This window comes from Pseudophryne corroboree, chromosome 7 (assembly GCF_028390025.1).
Source record: "Pseudophryne corroboree isolate aPseCor3 chromosome 7, aPseCor3.hap2, whole genome shotgun sequence".
NCBI classification, from domain to species: domain Eukaryota; kingdom Metazoa; phylum Chordata; class Amphibia; order Anura; family Myobatrachidae; genus Pseudophryne; species Pseudophryne corroboree.
In genome coordinates, this window is record NC_086450.1 from 437,402,523 (window position 1) to 437,425,575 (window position 23,053).

The following is a 23,053-nucleotide window of genomic DNA, read 5'->3' on the forward strand; positions in this document are numbered from 1 at the left end:
CTCATACGTCCTAGAGGATGCTGGGGATGCTTCAAGAACCATGGGGTATAGACGGGATCCGCAGGAGACATGGGCACTTTAAGACTTTGAAGGGGTGTGAACTGGCTCCTCCCTCTATGTCCCTCCTCCAGACTCCAGTTAGATTCTGTGCCCAGTGAGACTGGATGCACACGGAGCAGCTCTCCAGAGTCTATACCCCATGGTTCTTGAAGCATCCCCAGCATCCTCTACAGACTAAGAGAATAGGATTTACCGGTAGGTATTAAAATCCTATTTTTACTGTAGATCGTAAGCTTGTGCCAAGTGCCCTTTTTCCGGTTTGATAATATCTAGTCCTTTTTAGTTACAGAGGGGTCTATTCATGAAGCAGTGAAAAGTGTGGAGAAGTTGCCCATGGCAACCAATCAGCTGCTCTCTACAATTATACAGTATGCAAATTATAAATGTTACTTCAATGCTGATTTGTTGCCAAGGGGCAACTTCTCCACTGGCTCACTTCTCCACACTTTTCACTGCTTCATGAATAGACCCCATATAGTCCCTTTCCAGTCAGACTGCACCAAAATATAAAAGTCGGGGGTCTGCTCTTCTGTTCAGACACTTGACATTGAAGATTGTGTCATGGATAGACGGTCACTCTTCACATGGTGCCTGGTACTGAGGAATAACATAATACGTTAACAGCCAGCTTGCCTTTGTGCCCACACAGACTGCCCCCGCCATCACTGCAGCAATGGCCCGGCCAGTGGGCCGAGACGCTGGCCTGAAAGAAAAGGTGAAAATGTTGCTGGGGTTTGGCCCCGCACGGGGAAAACCGAAGCACTCGGAGTGGAGACAGCCGGAGTACATCATCACTGCAGAATTATTAAAGGTAAGTCTGTAGCAGGCTGTTAACAGGAATAACCCTGGCCTCCTGTTCAGACTTTAACATAAATGATTCTACTTCCTTTTCACACACGTGTTGGGTCCTCGTGTCCTGATTTTCCCTTTCTGCTAGAAATAGTCAACATCACAGGACTGGTTTCCCATATGTCAATAATGCTGATGCACGCAGATGATGAGAATAAGTGGGGGCAGGTTTGTAGGGCTGCTGTCTTATTCTGCAACCAGAGAAAATGTAGGTTATGCTTTTTTACTAGTCAAAAATTCTAAATGATGGGAGCTCTACACAGGTGTCTGCGTGTATATGTACAATCGTGCAAGCTCATGTTATCTCCTGTTTCCTGCTGGACATGTATATTGATCTTAATCTTAAATAGAACTCACAACTTCGTGAATTTACCCCTATGATTTTGTTCTGTTTACGCACTCCCTCATCTGATATGGTGTGGCCACCGGAAGTGGGGCGTAGCTGCTATACCCCACAGGTAAAGCATACTCGTGAAGCCTATGGGAAAACGTAATTGCTCCTCCAGTTTCATTTCCCATCTTCAGCTCAGTTGGGGACCTGATTGCCGAAGGGATGGATGACCTCTGAATATAGCAAAATGGTATTCACTGACTATGGTATATTCCTCCAAACCTTGCTTCTCTAAAACTACTACCATTCCAGTCCCAAACACTGTGTAAGCCTTACTTAAGACTATTTACACATTTTCGGAGCCCTTGGACCCCCTTTGGCCTTATGTTGTTTCAATAAGGCTTGGTAATGTGGCTGAAGGGCTGGATTCTGGCAAAACAAAATCTGACCTACTAATGCTAGTGGAGTATGCCCATGAGCCCCCTGAATATCTGAGGTAAGCTGTCTTTGATGGTATCCGGTCGATGGATCGGCACCCGCTAGTTCGACAACGCTAACATCGACCACGCAACATCGACAACACCTACATCGACAGTGATCGAACATCGACAAACACAAGATCAACATATCAGCAACATCGACAACCACTACATCGACAAACCCCGAACATCGACAAGACGCATATTCGACAAACAGTAGATCGACACAACACATGATTGATCACGCACAACAGCGACACAATGTAAGATCGACAAACAAATCATCGACAGGAACAAGTTCGACCAAAAACTCAACGACCTGTAATTGTTCGACAAACAAATAGATCGACATACAGAAGATCGACAAAACATAGACCGACAAAACTTACATCGACACTTAATAGGGTCGACATGTAATAGCTCGACATATATAAGATCGACACTAAATACTTCGACAGTTAATATATCGACATATAAATAGGCCAAGTATAGAAAAACGCTCTACAGCACTACCCCTGCTTCCATTCGTGGAACTGCAGCTCCCAGCCAGCCCTTACATCCACCACCTACACAATCCCCTGACCTGCTGCACATCTGCAACGCTGCCTCCCTCCCCCCACCTGCTATCCACCCCGATACCGGTTCAGCCATCCCCCCTAGTCACCCCGCTTCCCGTCTACATTTACATGCCTAGCTATACACCCCACTGCCTTGCGCGCTCCATGTTTCCCCGTGGCACTACAAGTAACATAACGCCCTGGCACTACTCCCCGCTCTGGTAGCACAGTAACACCCTTCATGAAAGACCCCACCCATGTCTGCCAGCACACCCGGGCACCCTGCTGCACATCTGCAACGCTGAAAACCCCCCCCCCACCGCTATTCCCCACGATACCCGTGCAAACTTAGACGCCTCCGCCGCCATCCCCCCTAGTCACCCCGCTGCCCGTCTACATTTACATGCCTAGCTATACACCCCACTGCCTTGCGCGCTCCATGTTTCCCCGTGGCACTACAAGTAACATAACGCCCTGGCACTACTCCCCGCTCTGGTAGCACAGTAACACCCTTCATGAAAGACCCCACCCATGTCTGCCAGCACACCCGGGCACCCTGCTGCACATCTGCAACGCTGAAAACCCCCCCCCCACCGCTATTCCCCACGATACCCGTGCAAACTTAGACGCCTCCGCCGCCATCCCCCCTAGTCACCCCGCTGCCCGTCTACATTTACACGCCTAGCTATACACCCCACTGCCTTGCGCGCTCCATGTTTAGGGGGGATGGCGGCGGCGTCTAAGTTTGCACGGGTATAGGGGTGGATAGCAGGTGGGGGGAGGGGGGCAGCGTTGCAGATGTGCAGCAGGTCAGGGGATTGTGTATGTGGTGGATGTAAGGGCTGGCTGGGAGCTGTAGTTCCACAAATGGAAGCAGGGGTAGTGCTGTAGAGCTGTTTTCTATAGTTGGCCTATATTTATATGTCGATTATATTAACTGTCAAAGGTATTTGTGTCGCTCTAAGTTTTGTCGATCTTGTATATGTCGACCTATTACCTGTCGACCCTATTAAGTGTCGATCTAAGTTTTGTCGACCAAATAGATGTTAGAACTATTTGCGGTCGACCTATTAACGGTCGATAAAACAAATTTCGAACTAGTTGATGTCGAAATAAAAGATGTTCGAACTAATGGCAGTCGGTGTATTAACTGTCGAACTAGTTACTGTCGATCTAACAGCTTTCGATCTAACGCTGTGGTCGAACAAACTACTGTCGATCTTAATTCAATGTCTATGTATATTACGTCGAACAGTATGTTATGTGTAACTAAAATATTCGACAAAGTAACAGACGATCATTTGTTACGGTCGGACAAATACATGTCGAACTAATGTTACTGTCGATATACAGACAGTCGATGAGTTGTACTTGTCGAAGTACCGTGGTCGATCAAAGCATTGTCGAACGGACGAATGCCGATAAAACGAACCACACCAGTCTTTGATATAGGGCTACTCGAAGCATATAATGTTCGGACCTCAACAGGATAAAATAATTTCCCAAACCACTGTTAGTTAGTGGCCCTTAGACCCAAGGGTTCTCCTTTTCTTTTATTTCATTCCTATCAAAACAAAGGGAGTCTTACCAGGGCCAGCTTTCTGCTCCCTGTGGAGAACAGCAGTGAGGACAAAAGACTTACCTTGCTAAGTGGACAGCTCCCAAGCCATCTGAAATCCAGTCAGCATGACAGCCTACTAGTACACTTCTGTCATGGATGCCCATCTCCTTCCTGGACTGGTGGACAGGCAGCTATAGTGACTAACAAAACTTTTTGCCATAAGGATCTGTTCCGTCCGGTTTTAACTTTAATATTTCTAGTCCAGAACCAGATGGTTCTTTCCAACCAATTCTAAGCCCAATTTCCCTTAACATTCTGTTGAGAGTTTGCAGGTCCAAGATGCAGTCCTTGCGGACAGTCACCAACAGTGTGGTACAGGACAAGTTCATTGCGTACATATGCATCAGAGATGCATCCTTAGAGGCATCTAGGATATGTGAGGTTAAGTTCAAGACCTCCTCCATGACTACTTCTTAATGGGTGGTTATCCTAGAACTCATGTTAGACGGATGGTGTTCTTACTTGCAGACAGGCGTCTGTTATCCTTTGCAAAGTTTAATTTGCAGAATTTCCAATTTGAATTTAGTGATGACACTCAACGGGTTTTGCCTGTTCTCCCTCTAAGATTGGACAATAGTGACAGACATCAGCATGTGAGGTCTAAGGCAGGTTCTCTTCGGTCTCGGGGGCCGGTTCAGACCTGATAGCTGCTGTGCGCAGGTCTGAACTGCACATGCGTATGCAATGCGCAGGCGCGACGGTCCACAGCGACGGGGAGCGCCGTGCAGCGACTGGATGGTGCGAAAAATCCCATTGCACTGGCGAACGCAAGGAGATTGACAGGAAGAGGGTGTTTGTGGGTGGCAACTGACCGTTTTTGAGTAGTGTCCGGAAAAACGCAGGAGGGACTAGGCGTTTGGAGGGAGGATTCCTGACGTCGACTCCGGCCCCGATCATCGCAGCAGCTGAGTAAGTCCTGGGCTGTGCAGAGACTGCACAAACTTCTGTTTGTGCAGCTCTCCTGCACATGCGATCGCACCCCTGCATAGCGATTTCCCCCTCCCCCTGTAGGCGGCAACGACCTGATCGCACGGATGCAAAAAACGCACCCTAGCGATCCGGTCTGAATTAGACCCTCAGTTCAGTGTCTTTGGCCGTGAGAGGACTCAAAGTTTCTAGTAATTGTGTTATGGAGCACAGCGTAGTTTCCAGCACTCTGGTCGCTGGACACCTATTCTGTGCAAGGAAGGAACTTCAAGATAGTGTAACAACTCCCTGGTAAAGGCCTACGTAAATCACCACAGGCACCACAAGAGTGCCCAGGTCATCAGGAAGTCCAGAAGGACTGCATTGGGTTGTGCAACATTTTTTGACCATCACAGTGGATTTTATTTACAAGGTGGAAAACTGGGAGGCCGGCGTTCTCAGCAGACCAACTATCACCCATGCCGATGGTCCCCTTAATCTGGAGACCATTCAATAGCTGGTGGGGTCGTTCAGCATTCTGCATAGTGGCATCCCAGTGAAACCACAAGGTGGAGTGCTTATGCTCCAGAAGGAGGGCTATGGTAGATTCCCTATCTGTTCCTTGTAGCTTCCATCAGCTCATGCAATGCTTCTGTGGGTCTCTAAAAACTTAAATAAGAGGGCATCTCAGTATTTCTGGTAGCTCTAGACCAGCCCAGATGTACAAAGATCTCCTAAGCATGGCAGAGGGCCACGACTCTGATCTTTTAAGTCAAGATTCCTTTCATCAAGAGTTTACTTAGGCGGCTGTAATGATGTACTTGTTGAGGCCATTATCCTTAAAGAGAAGGTTTTTATTTGAGTGGGTTTCAGAACAAGTTCAAACTTGTTTTGGCCAAGAATCTACACTGATTGGAAAAGTTACATGGCATGTATGAAGCAGAAAGGCTTACCTACCTTTTCTTATCTCTTGGACCTTTCTGGAATATGGTTCAAACTCTGAAATTACAGTATATGTGTGTGTGTGTGTATATATATATATATATATATACACACACACACACACACACACACACACACACACACACACACACACACACACACACACACACACACACACACACACACACACATATATATATATATATATATATATATATATATATACATACACACACACATATATATATATATATATATATATATACACATACATATATATACATATATATATATACACATACATATATATACATATATATATATATATATATTCATAGAAGCAGTCCACACTCTGGCCTTATTCATATATGCTGGGGTGACTTCCAAACAGTAATGAATCCTCAGAGATCCATTAGTACAAATGTATCCAGTCAAAAAGTAGGAGCACTCACCAGTCTTCTTATAATTCTCATTATTTATTAGCAGCAAAGCATCACTGATGCTTTGCTGCTAATAAATAATGAGAATTATAAGAAGACTGGTGAGTGCTCCTACTTTTTGACTGGATACATATATATACACATATACACATATATATATATATATATATATATATATATATATATATATATATATATATATACACACACACACACACACACACACACACACACACACACACACACACACACACACACACACACATAATTTCTCTGACGTCCTAGTGGATGCTGGGAACTCCGTAAGGACCATGGGGAATAGCGGCTCCGCAGGAGACTGGGCACAACTAAGAAAGATTTAGGACTACCTGGTGTGCACTGGCTCCTCCCTCTATGCCCCTCCTCCAGACCTCAGTTAGAATTTTGTGCCCGGCCGAGCTGGTTGCACACTAGGGGCTCTCCTGAGCTCTTAGAAAGAAAGTATATTTAGGTTTTTTATTTTCAGTGAGATCTGCTGGCAACAGACTTACTGCTACGAGGGACTGAGGGGAGAAGAAGCGAACCTACCTGCTTGCAGCTAGCTTGGGCTTCTTAGGCTACTGGACACAATTAGCTCCAGAGGGATCGAACACAGGCCCAGCCTCGGTCGTCCGGTCCCGGAGCCGCGCCGCCGTCCCCCTTGCAGAGCCAGAAGCAAGAAGAACGTCCAGGAAATCGGCGGCTGAAGACTCCGGTCTTCATTAAGGTAGCGCACAGCACTGCAGCTGTGCGCCATTGCTCCCCATGCACACCACACACTCCGGTCACTGATGGGTGCAGGGCGCTGGGGGGTGGGGGGCGCCCTGGGCTGCAATAAAAATACCTTAGCTTGGCAAATAAACACATAATATAGTCCGTAAGACTATATATGTGTAAAATCCCCTGCCAAAAATATCCTGAAAAAAGCGGTAGAAGTCCGCCGTGAAGGGGGCGGGGCTATCTCCCTCAGCACACTGGCGCCATTTCCTCTCACAGCTCCGCTGGAAGGACGCTCCCAAGGCTCTCCCCTGCAGTTTCCAGGCTCAATAGGGTAAAAAAGAGGGGGGTCACTAAATTGAGGCGCAAAACTGTGTATTATAGCAGCTATAGGGGAAAAATCACTGTGTGTAGTGTGTATCCCTGCATTATATAGCGCTCTGGTGTGTGCTGGCATACTCTCTCTCGGTCTCCCCAAAGGACTTTGTGGGGTCCTGTCCTCAGTCAGAGCATTCCCTGTGTGTGTGCGGTGTGTCGGTACGGCTGTGTCGACATGTTTGATGAGGAAGCTTATGTGGAGGCGGAGCAGGTGCCGATAAATGTGATGTCGCCCCCTGCGGGGTCGACACCTGAATGGATGGACATGTGGAAGGAATTACGCGACAGTGTCAACTCCTTACATAAAAGGTTTGACGACATAGCAGATGTGGGACAGCCGGCTGCTCAGCCCGTGCCTGCCCAGGCGTCTCAAAAGCCATCAGGGGCTCTAAAACGCCCACTACCTCAGATGGCAGACACAGATGTCGACACGGATACTGACTCCAGTGTCGACGACGATGAGACTAGTGTACATTCCAATAGAGCCACTCGTTATATGATTACGGCAATGAAAAATGTGTTGCACATTTCTGATATTACCCCAGGTACCACAAAAAAGGGTATTATGTTTGGGGAGAAAAAGCTACCAGTGGTTTTTCCACCATCTGATGAATTAAATGAAGTGTGTGAAGAAGCGTGGGCTTCCCCCAATAAGAAACTGGTAATTTCTAAAAAGTTACTAATGGCGTACCCTTTCCCGCCAGAGGACAGGTCACGTTGGGAGACATCCCCTAGGGTGGATAAAGCGCTCACACGTCTGTCAAAAAAGTTGCCACTAACGTCTCCGGACACGGCCGCCCTAAAGGAGCCTGCAGATAGAAAGCAGGAGGCTATCCTGAAGTCTGTATATACACACTCAGGAATTATACTGAGACCGGCTATTGCTTCAGCATGGATGTGCAGTGCTGCAGCTGCGTGGTCAGATTCCCTGTCGGAAAACATTGATACCCTAGACAGGGACACTATATTGCTAACCGTAGAGCATATTAAAGACGCTGTCTTATACATGAGAGATGCACAGAGGGATATTTGCCGGCTGGCATCTAAAATAAACGCAATGTCCATTTCTGCCAGGAGAGGATTGTGGACTCGGCAGTGGACAGGAGATGCAGATTCTAAAAGGCACATGGAAGTTTTGCCTTACAAGGGTGAGGAGTTTGGGGATGGTCTCTCGGACCTCGTTTCCACAGCGACAGCTGGGAAGTCAGCATTTTTACCCCATGTTCCCTCACAGCCAAAGAAAGCACCGTATTATCAGGTACAGTCCTTTCGGCCCCAGAAAGGCAAGCGGGTTAGAGGCGCGTCCTTTCTGCCCAGAGGCAGAGGTAGAGGGAAAAAGCTGCAACATACAGCCAGTTCCCAGGAACAAAATTCCTCCCCCGCTTCCTCTAAGTCCACCGCATGACGCTGAGGCTCCACAGGCGGAGCCAGGTACGGTGGGGGCCCGTCTCAAGAACTTCAGCGACCAGTGGGCTCGTTCACGGGTGGATCCCTGGATTCTACAGGTAGTATCTCAGGGGTACAAGCTGGAATTCGAGACGTCTCCCCCTCGCCGTTTCCTCAAATCTGCCTTGCCGACAGCTCCCCCGGACAGGGAGGCAGTGCTGGAGGCGATTCACAAGCTGTATTCTCAGCAGGTGATAATCAAGGTACCCCTCCTTCAACAAGGACAGGGTTACTATTCCACAATGTTTGTGGTACCGAAACCGGACGGTTCGGTGAGACCCATTTTAAATTTAAAATCCTTGAACACTTATATAAGAAGGTTCAAGTTCAAGATGGAATCGCTCAGAGCGGTGATTGCAAGCCTGGACGAGGGGGATTACATGGTATCACTGGACATCAAGGATGCTTACCTGCATGTCCCCATTTCCCCTCCTCACCAGGAGTACCTCAGATTTGTGGTACAGGACTGTCATTACCAATTCCAGACGTTGCCGTTCGGTTTGTCCACGGCACAGAGGGTATTTACCAAGGTAATGGCCGAAATGATGATACTCCTTCGGAAAAAGGGAGTTTTAATTATCCCGTACTTGGACGATCTCCTTATAAAGGCGAGGTCCAGGGAACAGTTGTTGATCGGAGTAGCACTAGCTCGGGAGGTGCTACAACAGCACGGCTGGATCCTGAATATTCCAAAGTCGCAGCTGGTTCCTACAACGCGTCTACTGTTCCTGGGGATGGTTCTGGACACAGAACAGAAAAAAGTGTTTCTCCCGGAGGAGAAGGCCAAGGAGTTGTCATCTCTAGTCAGAGACCTCCTAAAACCAAAACAGGTGTCGGTGCACCACTGATGCCAGCCTTCGAGGTTGGGGGGCAGTCACACAGGGAAGAAACTTCCAAGGACTATGGTCAAGTCAGGAGACTTCCCTACACATAAATATTCTGGAACTAAGGGCCATTTACAATGCCCTAAGTCAGGCAAGACCCCTGCTTCAACACCAGCCGGTGCTGATCCAGTCAGACAACATCACGGCGGTCGCCCATGTAAACAGTCAGGGCGGCACAAGAAGCAGGATGGCGATGGCAGAAGCCACAAGGATTCTCCGATGGGCGGAAAATCATGTGTTAGCACTGTCAGCAGTGTTCATTCCGGGAGTGGACAACTGGGAAGCAGACTTCCTCAGCAGGCACGACCTCCACCCGGGAGAGTGGGGACTTCATCCAGAAGTCTTCCAAATGGTTGTACACCGTTGGAAAAGGCCACAGGTGGACATGATGGCGTCCCGCCTCAACAAAAAGCTAAAAAGATATTGCGCCAGGTCAAGGGACCCTCAGGCGATAGCTGTGGACGCTCTAGTGACACCGTGGGTGTACCAGTCGGTTTATGTGTTCCCTACTCTGCCTCTCCTACCCAAGGTACTGAGAATAGTAAGAAAGAGAGGAATAAGAACAATACTCATTGTTCCGGATTGGCCAAGAAGAGCTTGGTACCCAGAACTTCAAGAAATGCTCACAGAGGACCCATGGCCTCTGCCGCTCAGACAGGACCTGCTGCAGCAGGGACCCTGTCTGTTCCAAGACTTACCGCGACTGCGTTTGACGGCATGGCGGTTGAACGCCGGATCCTGAAGGAAAAGGGCATTCCGGAGGAAGTCATCCCTACGCTGATTAAAGCTAGGAAGGAGGTGACCGCAAACCATTATCACCGCATATGGCGAAAATATGTTGCGTGGTGTGAGGCCAGAAGGGCCCCAACGGAGGAATTTCAGCTGGGTCGATTTCTGCACTTCCTACAGTCAGGGGTGACTATGGGCCTAAAATTAGGTTCCATTAAGGTCCAGATTTCGGCTCTGTCGATTTTCTTCCAAAAAGAACTGGCTTCACTGCCTGAAGTTCAGACGTTTGTTAAAGGAGTGCTGCATATTCAGCCCCCTTTTGTGCCTCCAGTGGCACCTTGGGATCTCAACGTGGTGTTGGATTTCCTTAAGTCACATTGGTTTGAGCCACTTAAAACCGTGGAACTAAAATATCTCACGTGGAAAGTGGTCATGCTGTTGGCCTTGGCTTCGGCCAGGCGTGTGTCAGAATTGGCGGCTTTGTCATGTAAAAGCCCTTATCTGATTTTCCATATGGATAGGGCGGAATTGAGGACTCGTCCCCAATTTCTTCCTAAGGTGGTATCAGCTTTTCATTTGAACCAACATATTGTGGTGCCTGCGGCTACTAAGGACTTGGAGGATTCCAAGTTGCTGGACGTAGTCAGGGCCCTGAAAATCTATGTTTCCAGGACGGCTGGAGTCAGGAAAACTGACTCGCTATTTATCCTGTATGCGCCCAACAAGCTGGGTGCTCCTGCTTCAAAGCAGTCTATTGCTCGCTGGATCTGTAGTACGATTCAACTTGCACATTCTGCGGCTGGACTGCCGCATCCTAAATCTGTAAAAGGCCATTCCACGAGGAAAGTGGGCTCTTCTTGGGCGGCTGCCCGAGGGGTCTCTGCTTTGCAACTTTGCCGAGCTGCTACTTGGTCGGGTTCAAACACATTTGCTAAATTCTACAAGTTTGATACCCTGGCTGAGGAGGACCTTGAGTTTGCTCATTCGGTGCTGCAGAGTCATCCGCACTCTCCCGCCCGTTTGGGAGCGTTGGTATAATCCCATGGTCCTTACGGAGTTCCCAGCATCCACTAGGACGTCAGAGAAAATAAGAATTTACTCACCGGTAATTCTATTTCTCGTAGTTCGTAGTGGATGCTGGGCGCCCATCCCAAGTGCGGATTGTCTGCAATACTTGTATATATTTATTGCCTAACTAAAGGGTTATTGTTTGGAGCCATCTGTTGAGAGGCTCAGTTGTTATTCATACTGTTCACTGGGTATAGTATCACAAGTTGTACGGTGTGATTGGTGTGGCTGGTATGAGTCTTACCCGGGATTCCAAATCCTTTCCTTATTGTGTCAGCTCTTCCGGGCACAGTTTCCTAACTGAGGTCTGGAGGAGGGGCATAGAGGGAGGAGCCAGTGCACACCAGGTAGTCCTAAACCTTTCTTAGTTGTGCCCAGTCTCCTGCAGAGCCGCTATTCCCCATGGTCCTTACTGAGTTCCCAGCATCCACTACGGACTACGAGAAATAGTATATATATATATATATATATATATATATATATATATATATATATATATATATATATATATATATATATATATATATATATATATATATATATATATATACACAGGTTGAGTATCCCTTATCCAAAATGCTTGGGACCAGAGGTATTTTGGATATGTGATTTTTCCGTATTTTGGAATAATTGCATATCATAATGAGATATCATGGTGATAGGACCCAAGTCTAAGCACAGAATGCATTTATGTTTCATATACACCTTATATACACAGCCTGAAGGTCATTTTAGCCAATATTTTTTATAACATTGTGCATTAAACAAAGTGTGTGTACATTCACACAATTAATTTATATTTCATATACACCTTATACACACAGCCTGAAGGTCATTTAATACAATATTTTTAATAACTTTGTGTATTAAACAAGGTTTGTGTACATTGAGCCATCAAAACACAAAGATTTCACTATCTCACTCAAAAAAGTCCGTATTTCGGAATATTCCGGATATTTGGATATGGGATACACTATATATATATGTATTTTTTTTTTTTTCCTATTAATCTTTAATCCCGGGACGGGGTGGACATGAATTATGGCTGAGGGCCCTGCTCGTGAGAGCGGACAGACGGGGGTGACTTAAATGTGTTAATGTGGGGACTAGGCTAGGCGTTAGGCTTTGATAAAAGGGTTTGGAGGTGGAGGAAAGCCTGATGGTTGTTAGAGACCATGGAAGGTTTTGCTCTGCATTCAGCCTGCTCCTCTGGTATCTTCTGGGTGAAGCATACAAATATTTATGAAGTGTTAATTAAGGTTTCTTCTTTATTGCTTGTTCAAGGTACATATCCCTTTTTAATATGCCGTATCCTTATCGGTTTCATTACCAGGAGCTGGGCCCCGAAAGCGCGCTGAGCATTCGTATAAAAGCTATGAATCAGATCTGTGAGCTGGCGAAAACCAAGAAATTTGAGGACGTAAGTGCACGTGATGCTTCTCATAGGGGGGTTATTATAGATAATGGTTGTCATGTCATGTCATGTGCGCTAAGTCTTGGGTTTTGGACAGCAATGCAGCCTGTCTATGGGTTTAATAGCCTAGGGAAGTGTGTGGGCTGTGTGCTCTGTGGACTGGTGTACATTGTATAGTACAAGTGGATGGATGACACCTATTGGGTGCAAAAGCTCCTTTCAGCACGATAGGCAAAGCCTAACCAGCAAATTAACATGGAGGCTCTCGGCAAGCATCCTGAGATGTACTATACGGAGGCCTGGATACACGGTGGGGACTTCCAGAACAGACAGCATAAACATGATTGCTTCCCATTAATACTTGGGCAAAATTTCCCAAACTCCCAACATTACAGTCCAGGTTTTAATGCTGTTGAGCACAGGTGATTTAATTAGTACATTGGTCAATTTGATTTAACATTCCGGACTCCCGCGTGGATATCCTTGAAACCTGTACTGTAATGGTGGCGTTTGGGGAAACTCTCTGCATTTTGTCCTTAATGTATGTTGATGTCCTGTTTGTCAGGCTTGCCCTCATCAGCATGTCCTGTCTACCATCATCTGACTTATACGGTCATTTGTGCAGCTATTTCCTTTCCTATCTATGTTGGGTCAGTGTAATAAGGTTACAGTGATGGAATAAGATGGTATTGTGAAGCATGTGACTGGCATTAGGTGGTGGTCACCTTCCTGCTCATGAATTACTGTAGGTTACTGTTGCTCAACTTTCTGCTGTTTTCCGGTCTGTGCAATTACAGCATGCAATGGAAGCGATATGGACGTCCGTCTCAGATCTTCTTGAGCTCGATCAGCCAGCAGAGGGCAGGCTTAACGTGCTGAATCTTTTGAAGAATCTGATCATGGGACAGGTAATCTCTCAGCCAAGGTGCAGTGTGGCTTTCAGTGGACCTTCTGTGTGTTATATGAGTTATGTACTGTACATTGTGAGGAAAGTAAAAGTCACAAGGAGTTACGAGACTAACTTTTATCCAAGGCATAATAATGAGTTGGCTTATGTATGTAATAACAGACTGGGCTACAGATCAGCTGATCTCTCACACTGTGGGCGATGCCTTTGTGTTGCCGAATAAGGCCTAAATCCAGTCTCCGCTCTTGGACACGTGGGCAGATTAAAAGATAGGCTTTAAGAATTGTTATTAATACTGTTCTGTGTTTTCTGTAGGGGGAGCGGCTGGGCTTTCTCCGCGCTCACTTTTTCCGCGTTATTAAGGATTATCCCAGTAACGAGGACCTTGCGGAGAGACTGGAGGTCTTCAAATCCCTTACAGACAATGGACGGGACATCACGTACCTTGAGGAGGAGTTGGGTAGGTGTAAAGGTCTTCTGTGGTTGTCTGCACATATTTCCTTCCAGTTATTCTGTGCTAATGCTATGTGAATGGTCCTTGTAAAGCAATACCGTGGCTATTTCAGGATTATAATGGTGAGCGGGCTGCTAACAATCTGGAAACCGTATCGCACTGACATATGCAGTTTTGCATGCAGCGGTATCTATAAGCAATGCTGTATAACTTGTAGACTTTTCTAGAGGACAGGATTCAGTATGAAGCGATGGACGCTGTTTCCAAACATTGTGCACGACATTTCCTATAGGTCTGCTCTGCGGGCTGTTCGGTCAGCCGCCGGTCTGTAGGTCTTGCTGTTGTGGTAATTCCTAGAAGCACCTGATTAGTTACAATAAGATGCTATTGCTGCTGGTTTTCATCTTATGGAAGCCACCGTGCACCATCCATCCATTACAGGGCACCAATATGTGGATGTGTCCATGTTTTCTTCCTTATTGAGGTCTAAATGGAAATATCATCTGTAACCGCCAATCCAGGGATAGGAAACCTGTGGACCTCACAGCTTAAAATTGGCCGCCTATTACCATTAATCTTGGTAAATAAGACATTGCACCAAATAGATGTCTAAGATTGAGATGATAGTCTTCCCACCCTGCCAAGTAATCTATTGACAGCACCACTATCTCCCCCAGCCCCCAAGTGCGGTTTTCTGGAGTTATTCTTGACCTCCTTCTCCATCATACCTCACATTCAGTACCTGTCGCTGACCTGCAGTTTCCATCTCAAAACTAGTTCCAGGTCTTGACCCCTTCTCACCCTGGAAGCAACCTAACCCTCATCCACTCGCTGGTCATCTCCAGACTGGACTACTGTAACCTCCTGTTATCTGTCCTCCCATCTCTCTCCACTCTGACCTCAGTGCTGCTGTTTGGCTCATCTTCCTCTCCAAACATACTACATCCGCCTCCCCTCTCTTACAGGCCCTACACTGGCTTCCCTTGCCGTTCACAACCCAATTCAGACTTCTCCCACTCTCTCTTACAAAAGCCCTCACTTAATCCTTATTTACATCTCTGACCTAGGGGGTCATTCCGAGTTACTCGCTAGCTACTTTTTGCAGCCATGCAAACGCATCGTTGCCACCCACTGGGGACTGTATTTTCGCTGTGCAAGGGTGCGATTGCATGTTAGCCGAGCGGTACAAAAATAGTTTGTGCAGTTTCTGAGTTGCTCAGAACTTACTCAGCCCTTGCGATCACTTCAGCCTGTCCGGGCCCGGAATTGACGTCAGACACCCGCCCTGCAAACGCTTGGACACGTCTGCGTTTTTCCAACCACTCCCAGAAAACGGTCGGTTGACACCCACAAACGTCCTTCTTCCTGTCAATCTCCTTGCGATCGGCTGTGCGAATGGTTTCTTAGTTAAATCCATCGCGCAGCAACGATTCGCTTTGTACCCGTACAATGCGTCTGCGCATTGCGGTGCATGCGCAGTAGTGACCTGATCGCTGCAAAAAACGGCAGCTTGCGATCAGGTCGGAATGACCACCCCTTATCTCTTCACACTCTCAGGCATGTCGGGCAGTGGATTGGTGAGTAGTCAGACAGACATGTTGAGTATCCCTTATCCAATATGCTTGGGACCAGAAGTATTTTGGACATCGGATTTTTCCGTAGTTTGGAATAATTGCATACCATAATGATATCATGGTGATGGGACCCAAGTCTAAGCACAGAATGCATTTATGTTTCATATACACCTTATACACACAGCCTGAAGGTCATTAAATACAATATTTTTAATAACTTTGTGTATTAAACAAAGTTTGTGTACATTAAGCCATCAGAAAACAAAGGTTTCACTATCTCAATCTCACTCAAAAAATTCTGTATTTCGGAATATTCCGTATTTCGGAATATTTGGATATGGGATACTCAACCTGTATGTGTGTGTGTGTGCACGTGTGTGTATGTATATTTCTCTGACGTCCTAGTGGATGCTGGGTACTCCGTAAGGACCATGAGGAATAGACGGGCTCCGCATGAGACTGGGCACTCTTTAAAGAAAGATTAGGTACTATATGTGGTGTGCACTGGCTCCTCCCTCTATGCCCCTCCTCCAGACCTCAGTTAGAATCTGAGTTGCACACTAGGGGCTCTCCTGAGCTTCTAGTAAAGAAAGTATTTGTTAGGTTTTTTATTTTCAGTGAGATCTGCTGGCAACAGACTCACTGCTACGAGGGACTTAGGGGAGAGAAGCGAACCTACCTGCTTGCAGCTAGCTTGGGCTTCTAGGCTACTGGACACCATTAGCTCCAGAGGGATCGAACACAGGCCCAGCCTCGGTCGTCCGGTCCCGGAGCCGCGCGCCGTCCCCCTTGCAGAGCCAGAAGCAAGAAGAACATCCTGGAAATCGGCGGCTGAAGACTCCGGTCTTCATTAAGGTAGCGCACAGCACTGCAGCTGTGCGCCATTGCTCCCTATACACACCACATACTCCGGTCACTGATGGGTGCAGGGCGCTGGGGGGGGGGGGGGCGCGGGCGCGGCGCCCTGGGCTGCAATTAGAGTACCTTACATGGCGAACAGCACATAATATAGTCTAATAAACTATATATGTGCAAAAATCCCTCGCCATAATATAAATATAAGAGCGGGAGAAGTCCGCCGAGAAGGGGGCGGGGCTATCTCCCTCAGCACACTGGCGCCATTTCCTCTTCACAGCTCCGCTGGAACACAGCTCCCCAGGCTCTCCCCTGCAGTTTCCAGGCTCAAAGGGTAAAAAAGAGAGGGGGGGCACTAAATTTAGGCGCAAACTGTATTTGTAAAGCAGCTATAGGGAAAATCACTTTGTGTTAGTGTAAATCCCTGATTATATAGCGCTGTGGTGTGTGCTGGCATACTCTCTCTCTGTCTCCCCAACGGACTTTGTGGGGTCCTGTCCTCAGTCAGAGCATTCCCTGTGTGTGTGCGGTGTGTTGGTACGGCTATGTCGACATGTTTGATGAGGAGGCTTATGTGGAGGCGGAGCAGGTGACGACAAATGTGATGGATGTCACCCCCTGCGGGGTCGACACCAGAGTGGATGGATATGTGGAAGGTTTTACACGACCGTGTCAACTCCTTGCATAAAAGGTTCGATGACATAACAGCTGTGGGACAGCCGGCTTCAGCCAGTGCCTGCCCAGGCGTCTCAAAGGCCATCAGGGGCTCAAAAACGCCCGCTACCTCAGATGGCAGACACAGATGTCGACACAGAGTCTGACTCCAGTGTCGACGAGGACGAGACTAATGTACATTCCACTAGGGCCATCCGTTGCATGATTACGGCAATGAAAAATGTGTTGCACATTTCTGACATTAACCCAGGTACCACAAAAAAGGGTAGTATGTTTGGGGAGAAAAAGCAACCAGTGGTTTTTCCCCCATCAGATGAGTTGAATGAAGTGTGTGAAGAAGCGTGGGCTTCCCCCGATAAGAAACTGGTGATTTCTAAAAAGTTACTGATGGCGTACCCTTTCCCGCCAGAGGACAGGTTACGTTGGGAGACATCCCCGAGGGTGGATAAGGCGCTCACACGCTTGTCAAAAAAGGTGGCACTGCCGTCTCAGGATACGGCCGCCTTAAAGGAGCCTGCGGATAGAAAGCAGGAGGCTATCCTGAAGTCTGTATATACACACTCGGGTACTATACTGAGACCTGCAATTGCTTCAGCTTGGATGTGTAGTGCTGCAGCAGCTTGGTCCGATACCCTGTCTGAAAATATTGATACCCTCGACAGGGATACGATTTTGCTAACCATAGAGTATATTAAAGGCGTAGTTTTATATATGAGAGATGCACAGAGGGATATTTGCCGGCTGGCATCTAGAATTAATGCAATCTCCATTTCTGCCAGGAGAGTATTATGGACTCGGCAGTGGACAGGTGATGCGGATTCTAAAAGGCACATGGAGGTTTTGCCTTACAAGGGTGAGGAATTGTTTGGGGATGGTCTCTCGGACCTCGTTTCCACAGCAACAGCTGGGAAGTCGACATTTTTACCTCAGGTTCCCTCACAGCCTAAGAAAGCACCGTATTATCAGGTACAGTCCTTTCGGCCCCAGAAAGGCAAGCGGGTTAAAGGCGCGTCCTTTCTGCCCAGAGGCAGGGGTAGAGGGAAAAAGCTGCACCAGACAGCCAGTTCCCAAGAGCAAAAATCCTCCCCTGCTTCCACTAAATCCACCGCATGACGCTGGGGCTCCACTGGTGGAGCCAGGTGCGGTGGGGGCCCGTCTCCGGAACTTCAGCGACTGGTGGGTTCGCTCACAGGTGGATCCCTGGGTTCTACAAGTGGTATCTCAGGGATACAAGCTGGAATTCGAGACGTTTCCCCCTCGCCGTTACCTCAAATCAGCCTTGCCAGCTACTCCCCAGGACAGGGAGGTAGTGCTGGCGGCAATTCACAAGCTGTACCTCCAGCAGGTGATAATCAAAGTTCCCCTCCTTCAACAGGGACGGGGTTACTATTCCACAATGTTTGTGGTACCGAAACCAGACGGTTCGGTGAGACCCATTCTAAATTTGAAATCCTTGAACACTTATATAAGGAAGTTCAAGTTCAAAATGGAATCGCTCAGGGCGGTTATTGCAAGCCTGGAAGAGGGGGATTACATGGTATCACTGGACATCAAGGATGCTTACCTACATGTCCCCATTTACCCACCTCACCAGGTGTACCTCCGTTTTGTGGTACAGGACTGCCATTACCAATTCCAGACGTTGCCGTTTGGTCTGTCCACGGCACCGAGGGTATTTACCAAAGTAATGGCCGAAATGATGATACTCCTTCGAAAGAAGGGAGTTATAATTATCCTGTACTTGGACGATCTCCTTATAAAGGCGAGGTCCAGGGAGCAGTTTGTTGGTCGGAGTAGCACTATCTCAGGAAGTGCTACAACGGCACGGCTGGATTCTGAATATTCCAAAGTCACAGCTGGTTCCTACGACGCGTCTGCTGTTCCTGGGTATGATTCTGGACACAGAACAGAAGAAGGTGTTTCTCCCGGAGGAGAAGGCCAAGGAGTTGTCATCTCTGGTCAGAGACCTCCTGAAACCAAATCAGGTGTCGGTGCATCACTGCACGCGAGTCCTGGGAAAGATGGTAGCTTCTTACGAGGCAATTCCATTCGGCAGGTTCCATGCAAGGATCTTTCAGTGGGATCTGTTAGACAAGTGGTCCGGATCGCATCTTCAGATGCATCGGCTGATCACCCTGTCCCCGAGGGCCAGGGTGTCGCTGCTGTGGTGGCTGCAGAGTGCTCATCTTCTCGAGGGCTGCAGATTCGGCATACAGGTCTGGGTCCTGGTGACCACGGATGCAAGCCTCCGAGGTTGGGGGGCAGTCACTCAGGGAAGAAACTTCCAAGGACAATGGTCGAGTCAGGAGGCTTCCCTACACATAAATATTCTGGAACTAAGGGCCATTTACAATGCCCTAAGTCAGGCAAAACCCCTGCTTCGAAACCAGCCGGTGCTGATTCAGTCAGACAACATCACGGCGGTCGCCCATGTAAACCGACAGGGCAGCACAAGAAGCAGGATGGCGATGGCAGAAGCCACAAGGATTCTCCGATGGGCGGAAAATCACGTGATAGCACTGTCAGCAGTGTTCATTCCGGGAGTGGACAACTGGGAAGCAGACTTCCTCAACAGGCACGACCTCCACCCGGGAGAGTGGGGACTTCATCCAGAAGTCTTCCAGCTGATTGTAAATTGTTGGGAAAGGCCACAGGTGGACATGATGGCGTCCTGCCTCAACAAAAAGCTAAAAAGATATTCGCCAGGTCAAGGGACCCTCAGGCGATAGCTGTGGACGCTCTAGTGACACCGTGGGTGTACCAGTCGGTTTATGTGTTCCCTACTCTGCCTCTCCTACCCAAGGTACTGAGGATAATAAGAAAGAGAGGAGTAAGAACTATACTCTGCGTTCCGGATTGGCCAAGAAGGACTTGGTACCCGGAACTACAAGAAATGATCTCAGAGGACCCTTGGCCTCTGCCGCTCAGACAGGACCTGCTACAGCAGGGGCCCTGTCTGTTCCAAGACTTACCGCGGCTGCGTTTGACGGCATGGTGGTTGAACGCCGGATCCTGATGGAAAAGGGCATTCCAGTTGAAGTCATTCCTACGCTGATAAAAGCTAGGAAGGATGTGACAGCAAAACATTATCACCGCATATGGCGAAAATATGTTGCTTGGTGTGAGGCTGTGAAGGCCCCAACAGAAGAATTTGCAGCTGGGTCGATTTCTGCACTTCCTACAGTCAGGAGTGACTATGGGCCTAAAATTGGGATCCATTAAAGTCCAGATTTCGGCCCTGTCTATTTTCTTTAAAAAAGAACTGGCTTCACTGCCTGAAGTTCAGACGTTTGTTAAGGGAGTGCTGCATATTCAGCCCCCTTTTGTGCCCCCAGTGGCACCTTGGGATCTCAACGTTGTGTTGGATTTCCTAAAATCACATTGGTTTGAGCCACTTCAGACCGTGGAGTTGAAATATATCACGTGGAAAGTGGTCATGCGTTTGGCCTTGGCTTCGGCTAGGCGGGTGTCAGAATTGGCGGCTTTGTCCTGTAAAAAGCCCCTATCTGATCTTCCATATGGACAGGGCAGAATTGAGGACTCGTCCCCAATTTCTCCCTAAGGTGGTATCAGCGTTTCATTTGAACCAACCTATTGTGGTGCCTGCGGCTACTCGGGACTTGGAGGCTTCCAAGTTGCTGGACGTAGTCCGGGCCCTGAAAATCTGTTTCCAGGACGGCTAGAGTCAGAAAGACTGACTCGCTGTTTATCCTGCATGCACCCAACAAGCTGGGTGCTCCTGCTTCTAAGCAGACTATTGCTCGCTGGATCTGTTGCACGATTCAACTTGCACATTCTGCGGCTGGACTGCCGCATCCTAAATCAGTAAAAGCCCATTCCACGAGGAAGGTGGGCTCTTCTTGGGCGGCTGCCCGAGGGGTCTCGGCTTTACAACTTTGCCGAGCTGCTACCTGGTCGGGATCAAACACGTTTGCAAAATTCTACAAGTTTGATACCCTGGCAGGAGAGGACCTTGAGTTTGCTCATTCGGTGCTGCAGAGTCATCCGCACTCTCCCGCCCGATTGGGAGCTTTGGTATAATCCCCATGGTCCTTACGGAGTACCCAGCATCCACTAGGACGTCAGAGAAAATAAGAATTTACTCACCGGTAATTCTATTTCTCGTAGTCCGTAGTGGATGCTGGGAGCCCGTCCCAAGTGCGGATCGTCTGCAATACTTGTATATAGTTATTGCTTAACTAAAGGGTTATTGTTATGAGCCATCTGTTCAGTGAGGCTCAGTTGTTATTCATACTGTTAACTGGGTATTGTTATCACGAGTTGTACGGTGTGATTGGTGTGGCTGGTATGAGTCTTACCCTGGATTCCAAATCCTTTCCTTGTAGTGTCCGCTCTTCCGGGCACAGTTTCCCTAACTGAGGTCTGGAGGAGGGGCATAGAGGGAGGAGCCAGTGCACACCACATATAGTACCTAATCTTTCTTTAAAGAGTGCCCAGTCTTCTGCGGAGCCCGTCTATTCCCCATGGTCCTTACGGAGTACCCAGCATCCACTACGGACTACGAGAAATAGAATTACCGGTGAGTAAATTCTTATTTTATTTTACCAAATCATTGTCCCGTCGGGCTGTCGACCGATTCATCGTCTTTTTTTTTTTCTTCTTGTTTTGTTCATTCTTCTTATGTAGTTTGTAAAGGACTGTGGACCCCTTGTGGTGACACTTAAAAGATGATGCTAATAAAGAGATGGTTGGTTCTATATCGGAGTGGGAGAAGGGACCTTGTGACGTACCTAGGGGAGGAGACACGTCACCAGGGGGAGGAGCTACGGCCGAACAGGGTACCCGAAAAGTACCCTCGCGTGCTCCCTTCGCTCGCCACGCTTCGGGCTCGGTGGCTCGCTTCGCTCACCACCTAATTACTAAAGGTAATAGTTGGTGGCGGGGATAGTAGAGCAACTGTCCCGCTGGCCTAGCTCCTTCCCCTTGTGCCGTGGCTTTTCCCCCTGACGGAAACGGTCCCTTAGGCCACTTGGATCTAGCCTCAACCATAAAGAGATACCATATCATATAGAATGAATACTCATGGCTACTTTAGTGTGGCCTGTGCTTCGTTTGCTTTTGCATAGTCTTAAGACGACGGGAAGGGCGATTGTTCCTGTAAGTTTAAAGCCTATAGAGAAATACAGTTATTTTATTATTTTTTTTGTTTTTTGTTTTAGAAGAACAATTTGCAAGTTTTTAAAACTCCCATATTTGGTAATATATTCATTGTAATGATAGGAAAGTGCTACAAGCTAGAACGAGAGCTGATCTTTCCATATGGTGGAACGTAAAGCTGAGAAAATGGCGTACATAAGTGGTATATAGAAGGAAAGAGCTAGGATCGCATATGAAGTCTTGGAAGGCTACATGCGTCCCTAACTTTGCATCACCGCGTCAAAGTGACACGCGGGATCTTACTATTTAAAAATAAAGTTCAGGAACGCCTAGCAAACTGTCTGAGTTGCCGAGACTGTAGACCATACGTGTTATTAATTGGCAGTAATATGAGAAAAGAACCGCTAACTGCTGCAGTTTAGACTATAAAAATGCTGATAGTTTAGATATAAATGAAAACTATCCTGACCCTATATTGCGCACACTCGCACACCCTCTTCTATCCCTTTATTTTTGCTTTCTTTATAGTGTTCAGTGAGCTCTACAGTATGTCAGGAGAAGTATCGGTGAGGACAGGGCTGTATGTCATTGGGGCATTGACATGATGTGAGAAGGGGAATGGAGGCATCAG

General features: G+C 47.7%; 1 protein-coding gene across 5 annotated transcripts in view; it reads left to right on the forward strand.

Annotated features, from left to right (window-relative positions):
• TSC2 (TSC complex subunit 2) overlaps window positions 1-23,053 on the forward strand; it is a 93,810-nt gene that overhangs the window by 18,278 nt on the left and 52,479 nt on the right. For all 5 annotated transcript variants that reach the window (XM_063934894.1, XM_063934892.1, XM_063934893.1 and 2 more), the window contains exons 2-5: window positions 710-871; window positions 12,759-12,845; window positions 13,637-13,747; window positions 14,062-14,206. In XM_063934894.1, the coding sequence (XP_063790964.1) occupies window positions 734-871; window positions 12,759-12,845; window positions 13,637-13,747; window positions 14,062-14,206 (481 nt within the window). In that variant the 5' untranslated portion in view covers window positions 710-733. The remainder of the gene's footprint in view (window positions 1-709; window positions 872-12,758; window positions 12,846-13,636; window positions 13,748-14,061; window positions 14,207-23,053) is intronic.